Genomic DNA, 19,268 nt, shown 5'->3' with positions numbered 1-19,268 from the left:
AAAAGATTATTATATATTTCGTTGTAATGGTGCGGTAATAATAATTTTTCTGTTGCTATTAAATAATTTGCACATTACACATGCATTCGCTGTTAAGTAATGCTTTTCATTATCTACAACCATGAGTGCTTACTCCATGCATGAACTATACTCTTGTTATGATATTGCACAATATTCGAACACAAAAATGTGTTCTTGAGATCTCGGTGTCGCACGGAAAAGATCCTGAAAGGATAATATATTTAAATCAGAAGACTCAGTTTTAAGTCCATTTGGAACAAGTTTTGTTGCTATCTATAAAATCTTTAATTATTCCCCGAGTTAATTAAAAGAAATCGTAAACTTGCTTAAAGAAATTGTTTGTTTCTCTATCTCTAAAACCTCGACAAACAAATTCCATTTCTCCTTTGAAGTCTGAAAATGTACGACTATGTTATTTCAAATATACATAAACAATGTGAAATCTAATATTTTTGCTTTCGTCCTTTATCAAGTGCCAAACTGTTTCTACAACACTATTCAACGCGGTTATCTCAGGACGACGTATTTTTAATTACTTTCTAGGACACAACAGATTCCAATATATTTTTCATTAAAATGTATAATTTTTGTAGTTAGCGGAATAAACGATCCTCATTATGTAGAATGTATATAAGTTTTCGGAAGCTAGAGCGACACGTAAAAACTTGTAACAAGCTTTCATTGTGTTCGCATCCGATTACAAATTTCCATCATCTAGCTATTAAATTTTAAAAGCAATATAACTAGAGCTTTTATAACGGCAAGCGCAAATAATTACTAAAAGTAGCTGATTACATTTTTAAATAATAATTCACAAAAACTTCGATTTGATCAAATCTGACAGTTTCTCGGCCGCCATGACACAAGGTCCATTAGTATGTCCCGAAAGCGTGAAAGGAAAAATACTCGCATCGATAACTCTCAAGTTCTCGACACCGTACACCTTGGCTTGTGCATCCACAACGGCTCCTTTCTTAGGATCCGGTCCCATCGGACACGTTCCCACAGGATGATACACGTTCCCAGAGAAATACCTCAAAGCGCAGTACCAATAGCTTTCAGACAAATAAGTGTGGTTGTTGCAAGCGGGTAAATCTTGTCGCACCAGTGTCGCGTTGTACTTTTGGAAGGCTTGCGCATTCGCCAGGCTCAGAGCCAGTTGAATCCCCTCGTACAACCTGGCGATGTCGACGTTTCCAGCGTCCGACAGAAATTTCGAATCTATTAATGGATAGTCGAACGGGTTTTTGCTCTGGAGCCTGATCGTACCAACAGACTTCGAGTGCAAACCCATCACGTAGATGAGGAACGAGGCTGATTGGTTCAGGTGTTGCCAGGTTTTTTCCCGCGCCGAAGATAATTGTTGCGAAAGAGTGTCAGAGAATCCGTCGATTGGAGTCATCATCAGTTCTAGATCTGGATAATTTGGTACCGTTTCCAGTTTGGTTTGGTAAAAACCTACTCCGCCGTTGTAGTTGGGAGTTGTCAAAGAACCCACTCCTTTCAAGTAGTCCTCGAGGTACAGGTCGAGAGGTTTGTGAGTTTTGGGGTAGGTGGAGTCAAAGACTAATCCATAAAATAGAGCGTGGTCGCGTAGGGTACTTCCGACGTCTAGATCTTCGACAAGCTCGATTCCAAGTTGGTGCAGATGTTTTGCTGGACCAATTCCAGACAGCATCAGGAGTTGTGGGGAGACGATAGATCCAGCTGACAAAATGATTTCTTTGCTGGATCTAGCCAAATAGGTGTTTTCGTTGTGGACAAATCTAACACCAAACGCAGCTTTAGTCTTCGCAGATATAGCAATTTTGGTAACAAAACTGTGGGTCAAGATTTTCAGATTCCCCCGATTTCGAATTGGTTTGATGTAGGCAGTACCACCGTCAGCTCTTCCCCCATGTCTTGTATTGAGCTGACACACAGACGCTCCGATCTGTGGATCAATATTGTAGTCTATAATCTTGTAGCCCTTCTCTTTATTTGCCTCGAGCCACAAATTGAGCTGAGGGTGCCTCGGCACAGGGTACTCCACACTCAAGTAACCTCCCCTGCCGTAATCTTCAGCATTGGCCACTGTATCCGGATCCGTTTTGTTAAAATCTTCCAGTTTCTTAAAATAGGGTAATACTTCTTCATACGACCATCCTGGATTGCCTTCTTGGGCCCACTTGTCATAATCATTCTTGTTGCATCTAGTGTACACTAAATTATTTATCAAAGTGGAACCACCTATGCCTTTACCACGCGGAAAAGTACATTGCTTCCCTACCATATCTACCAAAAACAATCTTGTGAGGAATATTAACAAGTTGAAGTATTGTTATACCTAAGCATGCTGTCTCTTGGGGTACGCTTTTATACCCCCAGTTGTAATCACTCAAGAGTGCACTCATTTCCATATTGGGTATGTCTGTGACGTCATTACCGAAAGCTCCAGCTTCCAAAAGAAGAATAGTCCAGTTGTTTATTTCCGATAGTCTGTTTGCCACCACCGATCCAGATGCTCCAGCTCCAATCACAATAAAATCGAACGTTCCAAAATCTGAAAGTTTTCGGTTATTTAGAATTTAGAAAAATATTCAAAATCACCTTTAACTTCTTGGCGATCGCTCGGTTGATACTCTGATGCATCTTTTGGATATTTGTAGCTAATCGACGAATTTATTTGTTGTTGAATTATATTCTCGTAGTAGAGGGTATTACCGTTTTGATAAAAAGTCAACACGATATTAATGAGTATCGCTAGAATAATGCTTAGACAAGACATTTTAGAAGCAACACGAACACAAAATAATTGTTCGAGTTAAGGGTTTTTATTCGATGATAAGGTTTTTTTTTCGTTCAATCCGTGGCACAATCAGTCTTGATAAAGGTAGTACTTATGTACCATATCCATATAATTATGTAAAAGTTAATTGCTGCCAACTTTGCTGCATTAATGAGGCCACCGACTCCTCGACAAGTCCGCAGTCACAGTTCGTTCATTCCCACGAGTAAATTAACTGTAATATCTAATTTTTGTATAACGTTGAAGTGTAAAACTTTCAAACTTCAACATTAACTGGCTTAACTCTAATTTTTCTCCAGTTAGTTTTAAAATGCAAACAAATCTTGATCAGAACGAAAAAATATATTTTCCTAACGCGCTGTTGCAGGGCACTTGAATCTTGTGTGGTTGCTTTTAATTGATCTCAAGCTTTCACAGTTGCACTGAAACAAACTTTAGACGTCGTAGATCTAACAAGTGTTCAATTGAAAAGTTCATCAAGTTGGCTTTGACTTTATTTTTTAAGTAAAGGACAACAACATTGTAAATTAAGTTGGTCAGACAAAGATAACGACAAAGATCAAAGCCAATTTGATGAACTTTGCAATTGAACACGCGTTAGTATACAGTGTTGGTTTGGAAGTACAAGTTAGAATGAATTTTACAGGAAGGCAAGCAAAGTCAAGAAATTTGAATCCAAAGAGTGGAAAATAGCAATGTCATTATTTAACCTTCATGGTCACGTTTATTGTTGCATTGTTTATGTACTAGTATGGAAAAACATTTGTTTGTTATCTATGCTTTACGATTTAGATAATATGATTCCATTGAACTAACAACTGACGTATAGTAAAAACGTTTTAGGTATGGATTGTCAAACTCAAGGTCGCTTAAAATCTATGATTGAACTGTACTTTAAGCTAGTGTGACACGGCACTAATTTCACAGAAAATTTAGTAGTACATTTTTAATAAGTAACATCTGTTCACGTTGGAATGAACATCAGTGGTGCAAATGACCTGATCTGTTACTATGACAACTCATATGAAAGTTAATGCCAAATGTGTGTGATTTGCACCACTGATGTTCAATCCAACGTGAACAGGATAAAATTAAAATCACAAAAGTAAGTAAATAAGTAAGTAAGATCATATCGGTTCTGTCATCATTCGAAAACCTTTTCAAATAATAAATATGAACGAAAAATGCGATGATAGATATACCTTTCAAATTAATAGAACACCTACTGGATTCCTGATTTAATTTTTAAATGCCAAAATACAATGTGAATGCTTTGTAAAGTGTATTTTGGGTTGAATTCTTACCTGGTCAAGCTCGTCACCTTCATATGATATAGTTTGTTTCCAAACTATATGCAGTTGTATCAGTTTATAACACGAACTACGTGTATGTAGCTATCTCCTTTCAACACATGTCAAACAAGTTCGTTGCTTCTGCTACGTTCGCTATTAAGATTGTCGCTCTAGCATCTCATTCTAAACCGTACGATTAGATTAGAGTAACGTAGAGCTATTGACGTCCGTCCGCTTCGGCCCGGCGTAAGATGTCCACCAAACGTCAAAATGTGAAGAAACGACGAAAATGTAATTCGATTTATCCAAAGCTTTGGAAATCATGACAAAAGTGTCCCAAAAACAAAACTATTATTATTATTGCAATTGGAACGAAATTCGAAATAAATACACAAGTGCGCATGCGCATCATCCATAATTGGAAAGTCGAATGGATATTTAGATTATTCAAAGCGATTGTTTCGATTTATTCGATTATCAAAATATATCGATTATGCCTAACACTACAAAATACTACAATTTCCTGACAATGGCGGTAACATAATCAACTCATTATGCTTTGCTGTCAAATGTCAAATACGGACGAACGGCATGTCGGCTTCTTGATTCAGGCGTGACGTCACTGCATATATTTTGTGAATAAACTATAATTATAAAGGAATACAGGGTGATTCATCTTTTACCGCCGGTGGCAAAATGACCCTTAAGAATAGAGAAAAATTTATAAAATTTACAGAGTTGATTTGTCGAAAAATTTACTTTCGACCGGTATAATTTATTTCAAAAAATTTTTTTTTTATTGAGCAGATATTTATAAAAAACTGTTTTTCAAAAAAAAATTATGTTCAAATTTTTGTATCAGAATGTGGCTAATGGCGTATAAAATCAATATCTGCAATCCGTTTCGAAAAACGTTTGATAGTTTTTGAATTAAATTTTCTCCAACAATGACTACCTTGTAAAACTGACCCTCTTAGACGAATTTCTTCGAATTTACAAAGGACCCCCTGCTGTGGCAGTAAAAATCCTCTAATAAACCTTATTGTTAAGATATTTGGACATTATGTCGTAAATCATGAAGCAAATACAAGTTTGAATATCAAAATGCGTTTATTTCAATAATACCATACGCTAAAATTAATTTAACATGGTAAAATTGTGTGAAAATACCTGAGTGTGCATATGCTACAAAGTTGAATAAATTAAACAATTAATAATTGAGAAAATGGCAAAATTTGACCTAATTAACTTATAAATTTCATTTTTTGATATTATGTGCCTTATGGATAATAAATTAGGTCTGCAAAATATGAAAGGGAAATCATAATTTTTAAGGTCAATTTTGCCACCGGCGGTAAAAGATGAATCAGCCTGTATAATGCGCCTTAGCTACCTTCCCTATGCGTAGAAAGTCTTGCGATCTAAGTGAAACAAAACACAAGTGTCATCTCACTGCCCACAAATGCGCATGAGTATATAAAGGGTGTTTTTTTAAATCTGGCGTCGAAGTAGGCGTTAGAGAGTCGATTGAGATCGCACCACTCGTGTAAAAGCGTAGATTTAAACAGCTGATCCGTGATCCGTAACCTGTATAGTGCGTTCACAATCGACCCTTCAACGCCTACTTCGACGCCAAATTTTAAAAAACACCCGTTATATACAACAACATTTTAACATGTTTTCTGTCTCATAATGTTGGCAAGAAAAATTGGGCACAAGTGCGCTATATCTCTTTATAGTTATATGGTCACCTTACGTGAATAACCCTGTATAAGCGTGCCTAGTTACTTTTCCTGGTAGTGCCAACTTAACGACAAGTCCCCAATTCACATCTACAGTATAACGTTCCGGTCATAGATGTTGCTAGATTTTATGATAACAATATTCTGATTTATTTGGTTCGTTAAAATACAAAAATTAGGTAATAGAAATGTCTACCTCTACTCTTCTAACCTTTTTATATCTGCTTTCAAAGAAATTAGTCCAATTTCTTTGTTTCAAAATCTTTTATCTTCAAAGTTTTCTTGTAGGGCTTACTTCATCGTCAATAAACTTTTTTTGAATTTAAGTTCTATTGCCTGCTTTTTTCAGTTCTACGTATTAGAATATTTAAGAAACTAGAATTTTCAAATCTGCTAAATAATAACTTAAGGATGAACTGGACTAACAATCTCAGCAAAAAGTTGCGGAATTCTTATAATGCTATGAAACGTTTATTACGAGGAATGAATATTTGAAAAAAAAGTTTTTAATTTTTGGAAACGAATTGTAATCAGTTGCAAGTAAATTTTGTGTTTATTTTCTTGATATTTAGATAATTACTTACATGTGATTTTACAATCTTTTCACTAAGACTGTACCTCCGTAAAAGTAAACAGAAGCACACTGAATTCAATTTTCATTGCATTTCTGTTAAAGTTCTTAACGTAACTGTAGTAAAACGTGCGATATGAGTGTAATATTAATATTGCATACCAACGCCAATTATATGCATTTTATCCAACATTCAATAGTAATATCGTGTTTTACTAGTTAGTTTTAATTGAGTAAACTGGGCTATAACTAGTCTGTTGTTATAACCCACGTTGCCATTTGCACCGTGGGTTATAACATACATAACCCACGTTGCCATTAGCACCGTGGGTTATTAACGTCCATAACCCATCGGGAGCGGAATTTCATCAATAACGTCATTATCTAAAAATTTTGGAATATTGGATAAAACGTTGTATGGCATACGTGGGTTATTAAGTACTACCCACTCGAGGTAATAACCTACTCGGGCAAGCCCTCGTAGGTTACAAATACCTCTCGTGGGTAATATCTTAAATAACCCACTTATACCATAAATAACTATTGTTCACTTTTTATTGAAATTAAAACAGGTACATAACTTCAAAAACCGTGTTTTTCCACATATAATTAGGGATTACATGTAAAATCCTCGACCAACTTTTTTTGTAAATTCATTAGAAAGTTCTACGATATCGATACTTTATGTGTGAAAAATTTTAGAAAATTTGGCCATTTTGAAATATGTTTTTATCAATTTATATACGAGCATTGATCGATTTCTCATATGAACGCGTCTAAAATATCCCGAAATTTAAAAGCTAATAACTTTAAAATTCCTCGATCAATTTTTTTTTTAATTTGGCACAGTACTTTAGCATGGACAGAAGGACCATTGTACCAATCTTGAGCAATTTTCGCCATTTTTCAATGTTACTCCAGTTCATCCTTAATTTCATAGTTACATACTTAAATAACGACAAAGTATTAAATTTCCGAGATTACTTTTTCTTACTGAAATCTAATAAATTCTTCGCAACGGGACAATATTTTTTAGAGGAAATAGAAACAGCACCAAACGAAAGATGTGAAATTTATTATCAAAACAAGAACTTAATCGCATATTTATTAAGGGCGATGTTTAGCCACTTACAAGCTACTACTCCTTATCGGAAAAAAAACTTACAGCTTCCATTCCCCAAAACTAATTCATAACCACTTGTTTTTAAGAAAACAATAAATACTGTTTTTATTCTGTTACTCGCTCTGCCTTATAATTTAATTATGATATGTCTTATCTAATGAATTAGGTATTCAAGCAAATCAAGTATTTACCCAAAAATTATTTTTGTCGGGAATTGTTATCTACATAGGATTAAATAAAAGTTAATACCATATACGAATAGATTACTTACCTACTGACTTGGCATAATAGGAGGCCATGGAAATTTTGCATTTAATTTGGTAGTAAAGCTGTCTGTTGAATTAGATTATGTTTGTGTAAATTTGAGGTTATAAATAGCGTCAATGTCTAGTGCATTGTTGTCAGTTTTACTAGTTTGCAATAGAAGAATGCTCAAACATCGTTGGAAATTCAGCAACATGTTATGTTAATTTTGATAGGTCCGATGTCAGACACTTTAGTGACGGAAATCAAATAGTGTGATCAGAACGTTAAAACAAAATAAATCATGGCCTCCCATTATGCCAAAACAACATGAACGGTGTTTATAGTGTTATTTTTGTTTGAACATATGTTTCAGAGAGATCTACATATCGGGTGTTTATTTATTTCTCCTCAAGTTGACGTTGAAGAGTCGATTGTGAACGCACCACGGATTACGGATCACTGATCAGCTGTGAAATCTAACCTTACTTTTTGTGTTGTTTGTGTTTTTCCTCTCGAGACTGATGAGTGGTGCGTGCACAATCGACTCTTCAACGCCAACTTTGAGACCATTCCAAAATTGGAATGGAATTAAAACGCCCGTTCAGTATTTATAATTTCTTAGTGTTATAGGTATGGATACCACTTTTATAAAAAAAAATACACTTGGAGACAATAAATACATTTTCAATGAGTCAATTTTTTATTGAATGTAGTTTATTGTAGAAAGAGGGGGAGGGGGACAAAGAGAGAGAGAAAGAACACTTCTTTCTCGTCTCTGAAAATTTTCTTTTCCAAACGATCAAGACAAATAATATTGCTTAATCAAATCTGACACTTTTTCTCCCGCCATAACACACGGAGCGTTTGGATGTCCCGAAAATGTAAAAGGAAAGATACTAGCATCAACAACTCTTAATTTTTTAATTCCATGGACCTCAGCTTTGGCATTTACGACAGCCCCACTTTTTTCCTCCGGTCCCATGCGACAGGTTCCTACAGGATGACCTACAATCCCTGTAAACTGTCTGATAACGCAGTGCCAGTAACTTTCAGACAAGAAAATCTTGCTGTTGCACGCAGGTAAATCATGTCGCACGACAGTTGTGTTGATTTCTTTAAAAGGCTTTGTATCCACCAGACTTAGAGCCAGTTGAACTCCCTCATACAACGTGTCGACGTCGACGTTGTCAGGATCTGACAAAAATCTTGCGTCGATTAGTGGATAATCAAACGGATTATTACTCTTAAGTCTGACAGTACCGCTGGATCTTAAGTGCAAACCAGCTATGAACATATAAAACGACTTCTTCGGGTCTGGTGTGTCCCCCTTGGCGTCAGCTAACTGTTTTTCGACAATTTCCGAAAACCCGTCGCTTGGAATCATCATGATTTCCAAATCAGGATAATCTGGTTCTGTTGCAAATTTCGTTTGGTAGAAACCTAGTCCGGCGTAGTGATTCGGAACCGCCAACGCTCCAGTTCCGTTAAGATACTCCTCAATATATCTATTGAGGCGTTTGTGAGTTTTAGGAAAGTCTGAATTGAAGTACAACTTAGGGAACGTGGCGTGATCTTGCAACTTACTCCCCACCTCCAGATCTTCAACAACTTCAATTCCAACTTCTTGCAAATGTTTTGAGGGACCAACTCCAGACAACATGAGTATCTGAGCTGACCCTATAGCTCCAGCAGACAAAATTACTTCCTTTTTGGCTTTGGCCAGATAAAAACTTCCATTATGAGCAAACTGAACACCGTACGCTGTTTTACTTCTTCTACCTATTGCGACTTTTGTGACGAGGCTGTTGGTCAAGATTTTCAAATTTCGTCGATTTCTAATCGATTTGATATAAGCATTGCCACCGTCTTCTCTTCTCCCATGATTTGTGTTCATCTGACCCACAGCTGCCCCCATCTGTTGTCTTCCATTGTAATCAACAACTTTGTACCCTTTCTCTTCGTTCGCGTCGAGCCACAAACTGACCAGAGGGTGTCTTGGAACCGGATACTCCACGTTTAAATTACCACCGTGACCATGATACTCTTCGTCTACCACTGCTCCAGGATCCGTTTTGTTAAAATTCTCCATATTTAAAAAGTAGGGCAAGACTTCTTCATACGACCAACCTGGGTTTCCTTCTCGGGCCCAATTGTCAAAATCGATTCTGTTTCCTCTAACGAACATCAAACCGTTAATCAGAGTCGTCCCTCCTACTCCTTTACCCCGTGGACAAGGACATTGCTGATTGACCATTTCTTCAAAAAAATCCCAATCACTTCATACAAAAATATATCTAAATTAATCAATACCCAAACAGGATTTTTCTTGAGGTACCGTTTTGTAAGCCCAATTATAATCACTGGATCTTGTACTTTCCACCATGTCGGGTATGTCTGTGACGTCATTACCAAACGCTCCAGCTTCCAGGAGTAGTACATTCCATTTCCTTTCTTCCGACAATCTGTTCGCCACAACAGACCCAGATGCTCCAGCTCCCACCACAATGAAGTCATAAGTTCCAAAGTCTGAAATCTCAGCGGTATTTGGGAAATTAAAAATTTTGGAAAAAATCACTTTGGACGTTAGTTAGTTCATCTGGTTGGTACTCGGAGGCATCTTCTGGATTTTTGTAATAAATTGACGACTTTATTTGTTGTTTGATAATATACTCGTAATAATCAATACTATCACTTTGACAAAAAATGACCACGATCTTAAGTAATAAAAGTACAACAACACTGTGTAAAAACATTTTTGGAGTACTTTTACGTTATGCAAATGTTATGGAAAACACGAAAATAAAAATTCTGTGGTATATACAAGGTCTCCCAAAACAAGATAACACGTTGCTCATAATGCACGTGTAGTATTTTGCGTGAAACTGATGGTTTTCTATTTGATTTATCGCAATGAGTGCAGTTATCAGTGTTGCGTTTTTTTGTTATTCAAATATTTTGTCCTGCTACAAGGATAATGAATATCGTCCTTTGTTTAATCAGTCGGTGACGTCAAAATCGAAGTACATACTTTTTTAATGGGTCATAATGGGTCATATGCATAAACTATTAGCAAATGCTTTTACTTGTATTAGTGAGAGATAGAAATACATGGACTCTATTAGATAGAAAAAGACAAATATATAGTATAAGCAAATGCTTATTCTTATGCATACTACCCATTTTGTGTCGTTGCGCCAAATATAAAGTTTCAAAATAAAAGATAATAAAAGAGTAATTTACGTAACGAGTGCGTAAAGTAGTGCTTTTTTTACGAATAGAAGTCTGATTGCACGAGCCGAGTGCGGCAATCCCATAAGATCCACACAATATTGTTGCAACGAGTCTATTGTATTGTTTTTTGCCATATAAACGAATGACAAAAACATAAATGAATCAGCACCCCTTCATAATTTGGCATTGATCTTAATTTCAGGTTGTCAACTGCGCTTAAAAGAAGAGGAAGCAATTATAAGTTCGCGGGACTTCCCCCAGACGAGCGGCGGCGAGTGCCAAGTGTGGTTTCCCAGTCACGGCACCGGCCACAGCCTCGTCATAGAGTTGACACGACTGAACGTCCCCTGCTCGAGAGGCTACGTCCACTTCTCCGGCCTGAACGTCAGCCAACACCCGCATTTCCGCAGCCACCGCCAGGCCCACCTCTGCGGTAAACTCGAGGAACTTCCCGAGAGCGACCGCCACGTCTACTTCCCCTTCTCGCATACGCCGCCCGTCATGCACACGCACGGTAATCCGGTGTTTACCCTCTCCTACCACCTGGTGGACTATTGCTACAACGTCACTTTCGTGGCGAGGAACGGCTCGTTCGAGCTCAAGCCCACGGGGGAGCTGCAGTGCACCTTCAAGATATACCTGCCCTACGGGAATCGGGTGGCCCTCAACTTGCAGATAGGGGACAGCACCTCCACAGGTGAGCACAGTGCGGATGAAGTCACGCGAAATTGGACATTTCGCGGCGCGCTTTTGTAAGTCAACTTTGCTTGATCTGTCGTGCTTTTCGATACGAAAGCGAATTAAAGCTCAAGAATTTGATATTCACAACTTTAACCATTTTTATAAATTGTTTGAACAATTTCCTGACCATTTCCTCCCGCGCAAATATGTAACAGGATCTGACGAATCGATTTGTGTCTGTCAGTTACATAATTTTTATTCTTAGAATTTACAACATTTTTAGTTCATGATTAAGCCATTGATAATAAAGAAACATACCGAGCCATAAAAAAAAAAAAACAATCAAGAGTTTTACCTTATCTTTTGTTTTATCAAAGCTTTTGTCTTTGTTTGAGTCATACGCATATGTATACTTGCACTATGCACACTTGTTTTATTGGTTGCCTACCTCTCAAAAAATAGATTATTAATTGATTAATTATTAATAATTAATGCTTTATCTTCAATGGCAAAACCCATTTTACTACTTATTCTGAGATAATTGTTGCTTACAATTACAGTAAACGTCTGTAAACTTTGCCGAAATCGAAAAGTTGTTTTCTAGGTTAACAACAGCACATCGTTGACGTTTCTTTGACGTTTCAGTGAAAAATAAAATATATTTACCAGTGGCGCCGCGTTTGGCAATAAAACTGATAAATTACCCATTCTTACTAATGTAAAATATTGCTCTTGTTTATTTTATACATTTTCTCCATTATCAGATAATAATAATAAAATGCACAATTATAATTCCAACATCTAAAATTCATGAGGTATGATTTATTATAAAATAGACCACAAATTGTCTACGCCCATGCATTGAATGCTTATTTACGTAGAATTCCGCTACGACATGACCGATAATTTGCAACGCTTGCTCTTATTAGGTTTTTTATCACATTGTAGTTTTTAAAGGAAAAAATGGTCGATCGTTAATCAAAATTTTCCCAGATTGTTGTTTTTCCTAATTGTTTCAACAAATTCGCGACATGATCCTGAAAGTTGAGGGGCCGAGGACCCTCCACTGTACATTTCTAATCCTGATTAACGGGAATCACTTGGGATGTAAATGAGCCACGTCGTGCTTATTTACTCTACAAATATTTCCAATTGGGAAATTCTCCAAGAGAAAAGATGATCCTGAAGGATCGAATCCATTAGGCTTGGATCTGGACCTGTTTCAGATTATGCAGTTTCAGGCGAATTAATTGCCATCGGAATTAGTGAAGGAGGATAAAACACACAAATTGAAAGAAATCCGAGGTCTTTCCGGACCGTCTCGAGGGTCACATCGAGCCTCCTACTGTTTAATCTATTTGCAAATGACATTTCCTGCAGACTTACGCCAACGTTTGGAAATGATAATCCGCCGCCCGACGTCGCTCGTAATAGAAAAGTTTTTATATTGGCAATAAAAATTTCAATGTCTTCCATTAACAGATGCACAATAAACTCAATCACCGACATGATTTGTACAGCAGCAGATTTGTCACCGCCAGCCGGAAAACAAATTTGTTCGTCGCATAATCTCCAATTTCCTCACCTGATTGGTTAAAAGAAACCAGCTTTTAAAGCGTCCGCCGCCCCGTTCCGTCACTTTTATTAAATTTCCCCCCGCTGTAGAACTGTAAATTGGTTTTTGCTGTTGTTTTGTTTATAAAGTTCTGGTTTACACCATAACTCAATAAATTTTCAATTAAAAAGCGATTCGCTCTATTGATTTGCGCTCTCCCTTTCCAAAGGGAAAGTTTTTCGATTCGAAATATTCGATTATGTAAACTGAAGCGATCTCGGACATGTCGGAAAATTGGAAAATTCGCAATCGGAAATTTTCCACGTCAGCACCAAAGTCTCAGCGCCACCTGGAGGTCTTCCTCGATGCACTTCTGGCAGGCGCCGGGTTTGCACTTTATTTACTAATGGAGTGCAATTTCGTGGAGAGCGGTGTCGAAACTCTGATACAATCAAGCGTCGAATGAAGACGAAGCGATTATTGCGAAAGAAGCTTCACGTGGCGACGTTTTCGGGGCTTTTATCCAAATTTAAAACTTTCCGCATTTCAATTTTACGATTTAATTCCCACTCGAACTTTAAGCTTTTCTTGCCTCACAGTTGCTTAACGTTCAGTTTTCGAGTTTAGTTGTTGCGACATTGCGAAACAGCTTGCGACAAATTACAAAAATCATTGTTCCCAACCTTGTTCACACTTTTACTGCTCAAGTTGAAAAATTGAAGCCACTCAAAACTTCCCACGCAAATAAATAGAGCAAAGTCGTTTAATAGATGGACCAATTAACGGTACTAGCCGCTGAGACATCATCATTTAGATAACATTGAGGGAGCTTCAGCATTAGCGTTTCGATTTTTCAGTAATCCCTAAATTGGTTCGGTTATTACCGGTCCGCACGAAACCATAAAGCTTAATAATATATTTTCATAGTTTTTTACATAATCCAGGTCGAAGCAAAAGTGAAGGTTGCACAGTTTTTAAAATTGACAAATTGATCTTGAGAGAAACTGTCTCTAATGCTGGTACCGTTTCAGAACTGTTGCGATTCAATTAGTAAACATTTTGCATGACAAATTGTAGTCTTGCTCGATGCCCAAAATCTAATTCTGCGAGTTGTTTGGATCGTTAACGTTATGAACTGAGCTAAAAATAAAATGTAGAATGAATGAATTTCAACTGCGCTATTATCGCGATCACGAAACTTCAGAAAGCTCTGTGAAACGCCATTTTCGACCGAAACGAGTTTTTGCCTCTTTTATGGTAGACAACTTGAACAAATTGAAAATATCTTGTCACCGTCTCCGTATCAAAGAGGCACCTCCCAGGATTAAACAAAGAGATTAATTTTATTTGTTAAAGTGCTCTCTCGTTCGAACGGCTTTGGCGTAGAAAGGGAGTCCCTCTCGACTCTATCTAATAAATAATTTCCTTTTTCTAATCTGGGTGAGCCATTGGCAACCAAGATAAATAGAGTGATCGAGTGGTTTCACAAAGTTTTAAGCACCTTGTTTTGCCCCTCGGTAAGATAGATTGGCCGAGGCTACCGCACATCAACACATTCATTACCTCTACTATTAATCAGAACGTACAGGTGCGGGTTTCAACTGTAGCCCCCACAAAGGGATAATAATTGCCCTCAATTTTGTCGATAGCTCTCATAACCTCAAAATTAACAACTACTGTCAAAGTTCCGAATGTATTTTTTTGAATGATTTGTAAACATTACAATGAAAACTATTTACAATGTGGATAAAGGAGAGGCGCTTGTGAAGGTTGTAACGACTTTATAACCTCAAACTCTAATGACAGATGGGAAAGAGTCAAAAAACAGTTTTGCAGTTGTAAAAAGCACGAATTCGACAGGTTTAAACATGAAGGAGACACAATTCATTCTCCAAATTATTTGTTCGTAAAGAGGAGGTCAGATATACCTGATTTTGGATATTCAAGTCTCATAACCTCAAACTGTCAAAAATAAAAACAACTAAACGCATTAATCCTCCAGTATCTGCAAGTGAATAATCCAAAAATGAACAGCTCGTTTATTAATTATATGAATCTCTAATTAATATTTATGGTATGACGGAGGAAACTTTTGAAATTAAAATCTGTGTCTTGATAACCCCACACTTAAGTAAGAAATATTAAAAATTCAACCTACAAAATTTGACAGAAGATTAAACGTGAGACAACATCGCAACACTATCGAACTACAGTTCGCATCCTAAACTTGACATCCTTTAAGTCCTTTTAAATCAAAAGTAATTTATCTTCAAGGATCACAGCCTAAAAAGATTCGTAACCAATAACCATAAATTCGAACGACATTGTCCAAACGTAAGTTATCATTTAAACATCAATTTAACCTGAAATTAATATAAATTGATAATGGCTTGAAAACCGGATTCAATTTCAAGCAATTAATTCTCTAACAGCTGCAAACGGCTCTTGTTCCAAAAATATGTTGTAAATCCCTTGAAGGGTATTTTACCTTCGAAAACGACAAGAAGTGGTAATATAGAAACAACAGATCAATCAATCATTTATCAAAGGATACAAGAACCAACAAGAACTACAGTAATAAGATGTAAAATGTCGATTTGTAAATGATTAATGCAAAGTTTGTCTCATAACCTCAAATTTGAATGACAGTTGTCATTTACAAAATCTTGGTATTTGAAAGCGTTGAAGAGTCTAACGATACTGATACAATAACAAGCAGGGAATAGGAAGACTGCTGTTATAGCATTTGTTATCTAATAGAAAAACTGTGTTGGACTGCGAAATGTGAGCACCTAGGCGTTTAATTAAAAAAACGCGGCTGGCAACCTGAAACCGGTGCCAGCTGTCAAACATCCCAAACCGCGCGTTTGACGGTTGTCGAAAAAGCCGATTAAGCCCCCACCGATTAACCCTGCAGCACCTGTAGCTCGCGCTCCAAACGGAATATCTTATAAGCCGCTTTATGCGCTCCTCTTTAATGCATCCCTCGTAGGCGGCCTCCCGTGCACGCCGCCTCCCATTTTATAGTCAAAGTGCCCCCGTTGACGTGCTCACGTTCCAGGTACACCTGCCACCGATTCCCTGCTCCAGGATTCGAAGAGCGCCGAAAGCAAATGCGATGGTTTACTGACGCAGCTCCACGACGGGGACAACACATGGTCCCATTGCACCAAGCCGGGGGACGCCGAGCGCCAGATCGAAGTCGTATCCAGAGAAAATAAGGTGGTGTTGCGGGTAAACGTGCGTAGTTCGAACGGTGGTGCCTTGGGGCTGCGGATGACGTATCGCGCGGCGCCCGTCGACGAAATCGTGGGTGCGTGCGGGTTCGGCTGGGTCAGCCTGAAGCAGTTCTGCGTGTCGGCCGTCGAGGAGGCGAAGCTGCCCTGGGCCCAGGCCGAGATTGAGTGCACCAGGCGAGGGGGGCATCTGGCGAGCATCAGGAGCGAGCACAGTCAGACCGTCGTCAATAATCTCCTGCTGAACAGGTGAGTGAGCTATCCCGGCGCATCCACCATCCACCGTTCAAGACCGATCAAGGTTTTCGGTGTGCCACGAGTTTCGACGCCGACTTTAGACTTATTCATTTGCATAACCGAAGTCCCGGGAGTCTCTTATCTGGAAACTTGACGGAAAAGATTAAAATCCATCTGTAGTTTCCGGAGCACCGGAGACTAAACGCCTCCTGATTTATCACCACTTAAAGTGATTATAAAGTTATGATCAAGACGTAGCACTTACCGACAGCCCTAACTTACACTTGTTATTTATTGGGTTCCACGATCGACTTTTTTTTAATATGTCTCCGTTAAATTTAACGATCAAACTTTGGCTATTAATGAAAAAGTTTCCGATTAAAGGAGCTGTGTACCTTGCCTTATAAATTACTTTGTTACATCGTATTATCATTTGCTGTCGTTACAAATCACTGGAAAACTTTTCCTATGAGGTCGCAAATTAGTCGACAACAAATAATTACGGCCCTGACAACATTTCATTTGAAATTAGTCCCTCGCGAATTGAACTATCTTAAACATGTGCGCCGAAAGGGTCCCGTTATTTCTCAACTTACCTAATTACTTAATTTGTAAGATAATTTGGTTGCCTACCTAATTAGGCGCATCGTGTTTCCTATGTCGCTGTTGGGCAAATTACAAGAACACACGACCGATGCGCGGCGAAAATGTTTATATTTTAAGCTCGAAAAACTGAACGTGTTCAAGTTAAAAGGTTTGTCGGTTGAAAAATCGAAGAATCGTTTGTCGCTGTGCTTATAATCCGAGCCTGATGTTGTCATAAATTATTCAGTATTTGCCTCCAGATTTCGACTAGTGTCAACCTGTCTTGCTTCAGTTAAAACCTTGCACCGTCGTTTTTCTCTAAATTCGAAAATAGACTTAAGTCGGGGTGGATTAGGGTCGTCCGGGCCAACGGACGTCGCGTCTAGCGATGTGGTACTTCAAGAAGATTATCATGGACGGTGGTCCAGTCGCGCATCATACATTTTAATGATGCAAGCGCAAACTGCACATTCATTGAGCGACCTATCCGACCCTTGACTTTCAGATTTATTGTTCTTTTCGCCTTGCTTATGACGTACAGCTCGCGCGTTGTTTGTGACCGTGTTTACACGGACGCTGAATCCGATTACAACGATTGAATTAACCAATCATCGAGTCGGAAAGTCGTACAATGTCACCACTTTAATGCAAGTTTCATCGAAAAGTGTGACACAGCTGCTGTGGCCTGAATTCTGGACGAAATTATGACTCGTCACTTTACGACAGAACTAAATAAAGAAACGACAAAAAGCAAGTTTTGTTTATTTTCTTTCGCTTATTTGTTTGGATATTTTCAAGCGGTGCCGAATTCGGGGTGTTTTAATAACGTGCGAGTCGAAGAAGCTGTTTGCCATTATTGTCTGAGTTCGCGTTCGTAATCAGAAATAAACATTTGGCCGCGATCCGGGTGCGAGTATATGTTCGGCATCCATTTTGGGGCATTAAATGTCACTTTGTCGGGGGAACATGGGAGACGGGTTCCGGTCCCCGCGGACGAGATATGGTACCCTTTAGATCCATTTCCTTCCAAGTCACTTCCTCCCGTTATTCGTGAAATTATTCCCCCAGTAATAATCGATGGAAACACACGAAAATGTAAACAACGGTGGAGCCGGTGTTGTGCAAACAAACGCTCGTCCCGCACGATCGAAACAACTAGGTGTCGTCGAAAATACAGGGTGTTTCTGAAATAGGTGCATTAATTTTAACTGGTAATAGAACTCATCAAAAGGAACAACTTTTCTCTCTGCCATTTTGGCGAAAAACGTTGCGTAATGGCTTAAAAAATTAGGAAAGATTTTTCTAAAACCGTTCATATCTCCAAAACTAAGCTACCTAAAAACGTGAAACAACCAGATTCTTACGAAGTGGATTTTTTGCTATACGGGTAGATTTATTTGAATTTCGATTTCGGCGTTAAAATACGTTTTCTGGATGAAAGTGGATGTTTTTTTCATACTAGCGCTGATCTCAATTAGCCATTGCAGTATTTAGTGGCGTAGGGCTATTTTAGTGAAAAATCTCTCCAATTTTTTTTTGGAATTAAACATCGTTTTTCGGCAAAATGGTAGATAGAAAAGTTGTTTCTTTTGACGAGTTCTATTACCAGTTAAAATTAATGCACCTATTTCAGAAACACCCTGTATACAAAAAATTCGTACCATCACAACAGACGAATAATACTGAGTAATCAAAAATAAATGTCATCAAAGTCATCTATGAAAAATAATTTGCTAAATTCTTAGTTGAGATGTCAATGATGTCCTTCAGTATTTTATTTTAAAGGCTAAACAGTGACATCGTGTGTTTCATAGTTTTCGCAAGGTGGCTTTTACTTTGGTAAATGGTCATATCAAATGAGGTCAAATCTTGATGAGTCCCGATTGAGAATTCTTTATGTTCAGATTGAAGTAACCATTTTTACCGTGAAATGAGGAACACAGTTGACAAATTTAGAGCG

At 37.9% G+C, this 19,268-nt stretch overlaps 3 protein-coding genes across 7 annotated transcripts in view; 1 reads left to right on the top strand and 2 right to left on the bottom strand.

Annotated features, from left to right (window-relative positions):
* The window catches only part of LOC138132286 (uncharacterized), a 120,248-nt gene that overhangs the window by 56,172 nt on the left and 44,808 nt on the right, over positions 1 to 19,268 (top strand). For all 4 annotated transcript variants that reach the window (XM_069049763.1, XM_069049771.1, XM_069049754.1 and 1 more), the window contains exons 4-5: positions 11,217 to 11,711; positions 16,312 to 16,735. In XM_069049763.1, coding sequence (XP_068905864.1) covers positions 11,217 to 11,711; positions 16,312 to 16,735 — 919 coding nt within the window. The remainder of the gene's footprint in view (positions 1 to 11,216; positions 11,712 to 16,311; positions 16,736 to 19,268) is intronic.
* Positions 808 to 7,656, bottom strand: LOC138132357 (glucose dehydrogenase [FAD, quinone]-like). Its single transcript, XM_069049859.1, has 4 exons — positions 7,580 to 7,656; positions 2,611 to 3,231; positions 2,348 to 2,563; positions 808 to 2,295 (listed from the first exon to the last, which is right to left on the bottom strand). Exons 2-4 carry the CDS (start codon positions 2,786 to 2,788, stop codon positions 833 to 835), a joined length of 1,857 nt encoding a protein of 618 aa, XP_068905960.1. The 5' UTR covers positions 2,789 to 3,231; positions 7,580 to 7,656; the 3' UTR covers positions 808 to 832.
* On the bottom strand, positions 8,483 to 10,588 carry LOC138134513 (glucose dehydrogenase [FAD, quinone]-like). Of its 2 annotated transcripts, XM_069052835.1 has the most exons (3): positions 10,359 to 10,588; positions 10,094 to 10,309; positions 8,483 to 10,039 (listed from the first exon to the last, which is right to left on the bottom strand). In XM_069052835.1, exons 1-3 carry the CDS (start codon positions 10,534 to 10,536, stop codon positions 8,583 to 8,585), a joined length of 1,851 nt encoding a protein of 616 aa, XP_068908936.1. In that variant the 5' UTR covers positions 10,537 to 10,588; the 3' UTR covers positions 8,483 to 8,582. The 2 variants fall into 2 exon arrangements, with proteins under 2 accessions (XP_068908936.1, XP_068908945.1); XM_069052844.1 differs by lacking the exon at positions 10,359 to 10,588 and having other exon boundaries at positions 10,094 to 10,352.

The sequence above is a fragment of the Tenebrio molitor genome, chromosome 1 (assembly GCF_963966145.1).
Source record: "Tenebrio molitor chromosome 1, icTenMoli1.1, whole genome shotgun sequence".
Taxonomy (NCBI): Eukaryota; Metazoa; Arthropoda; class Insecta; order Coleoptera; family Tenebrionidae; genus Tenebrio; species Tenebrio molitor.
This window is presented reverse-complemented; position numbering and strand designations above follow the sequence as displayed.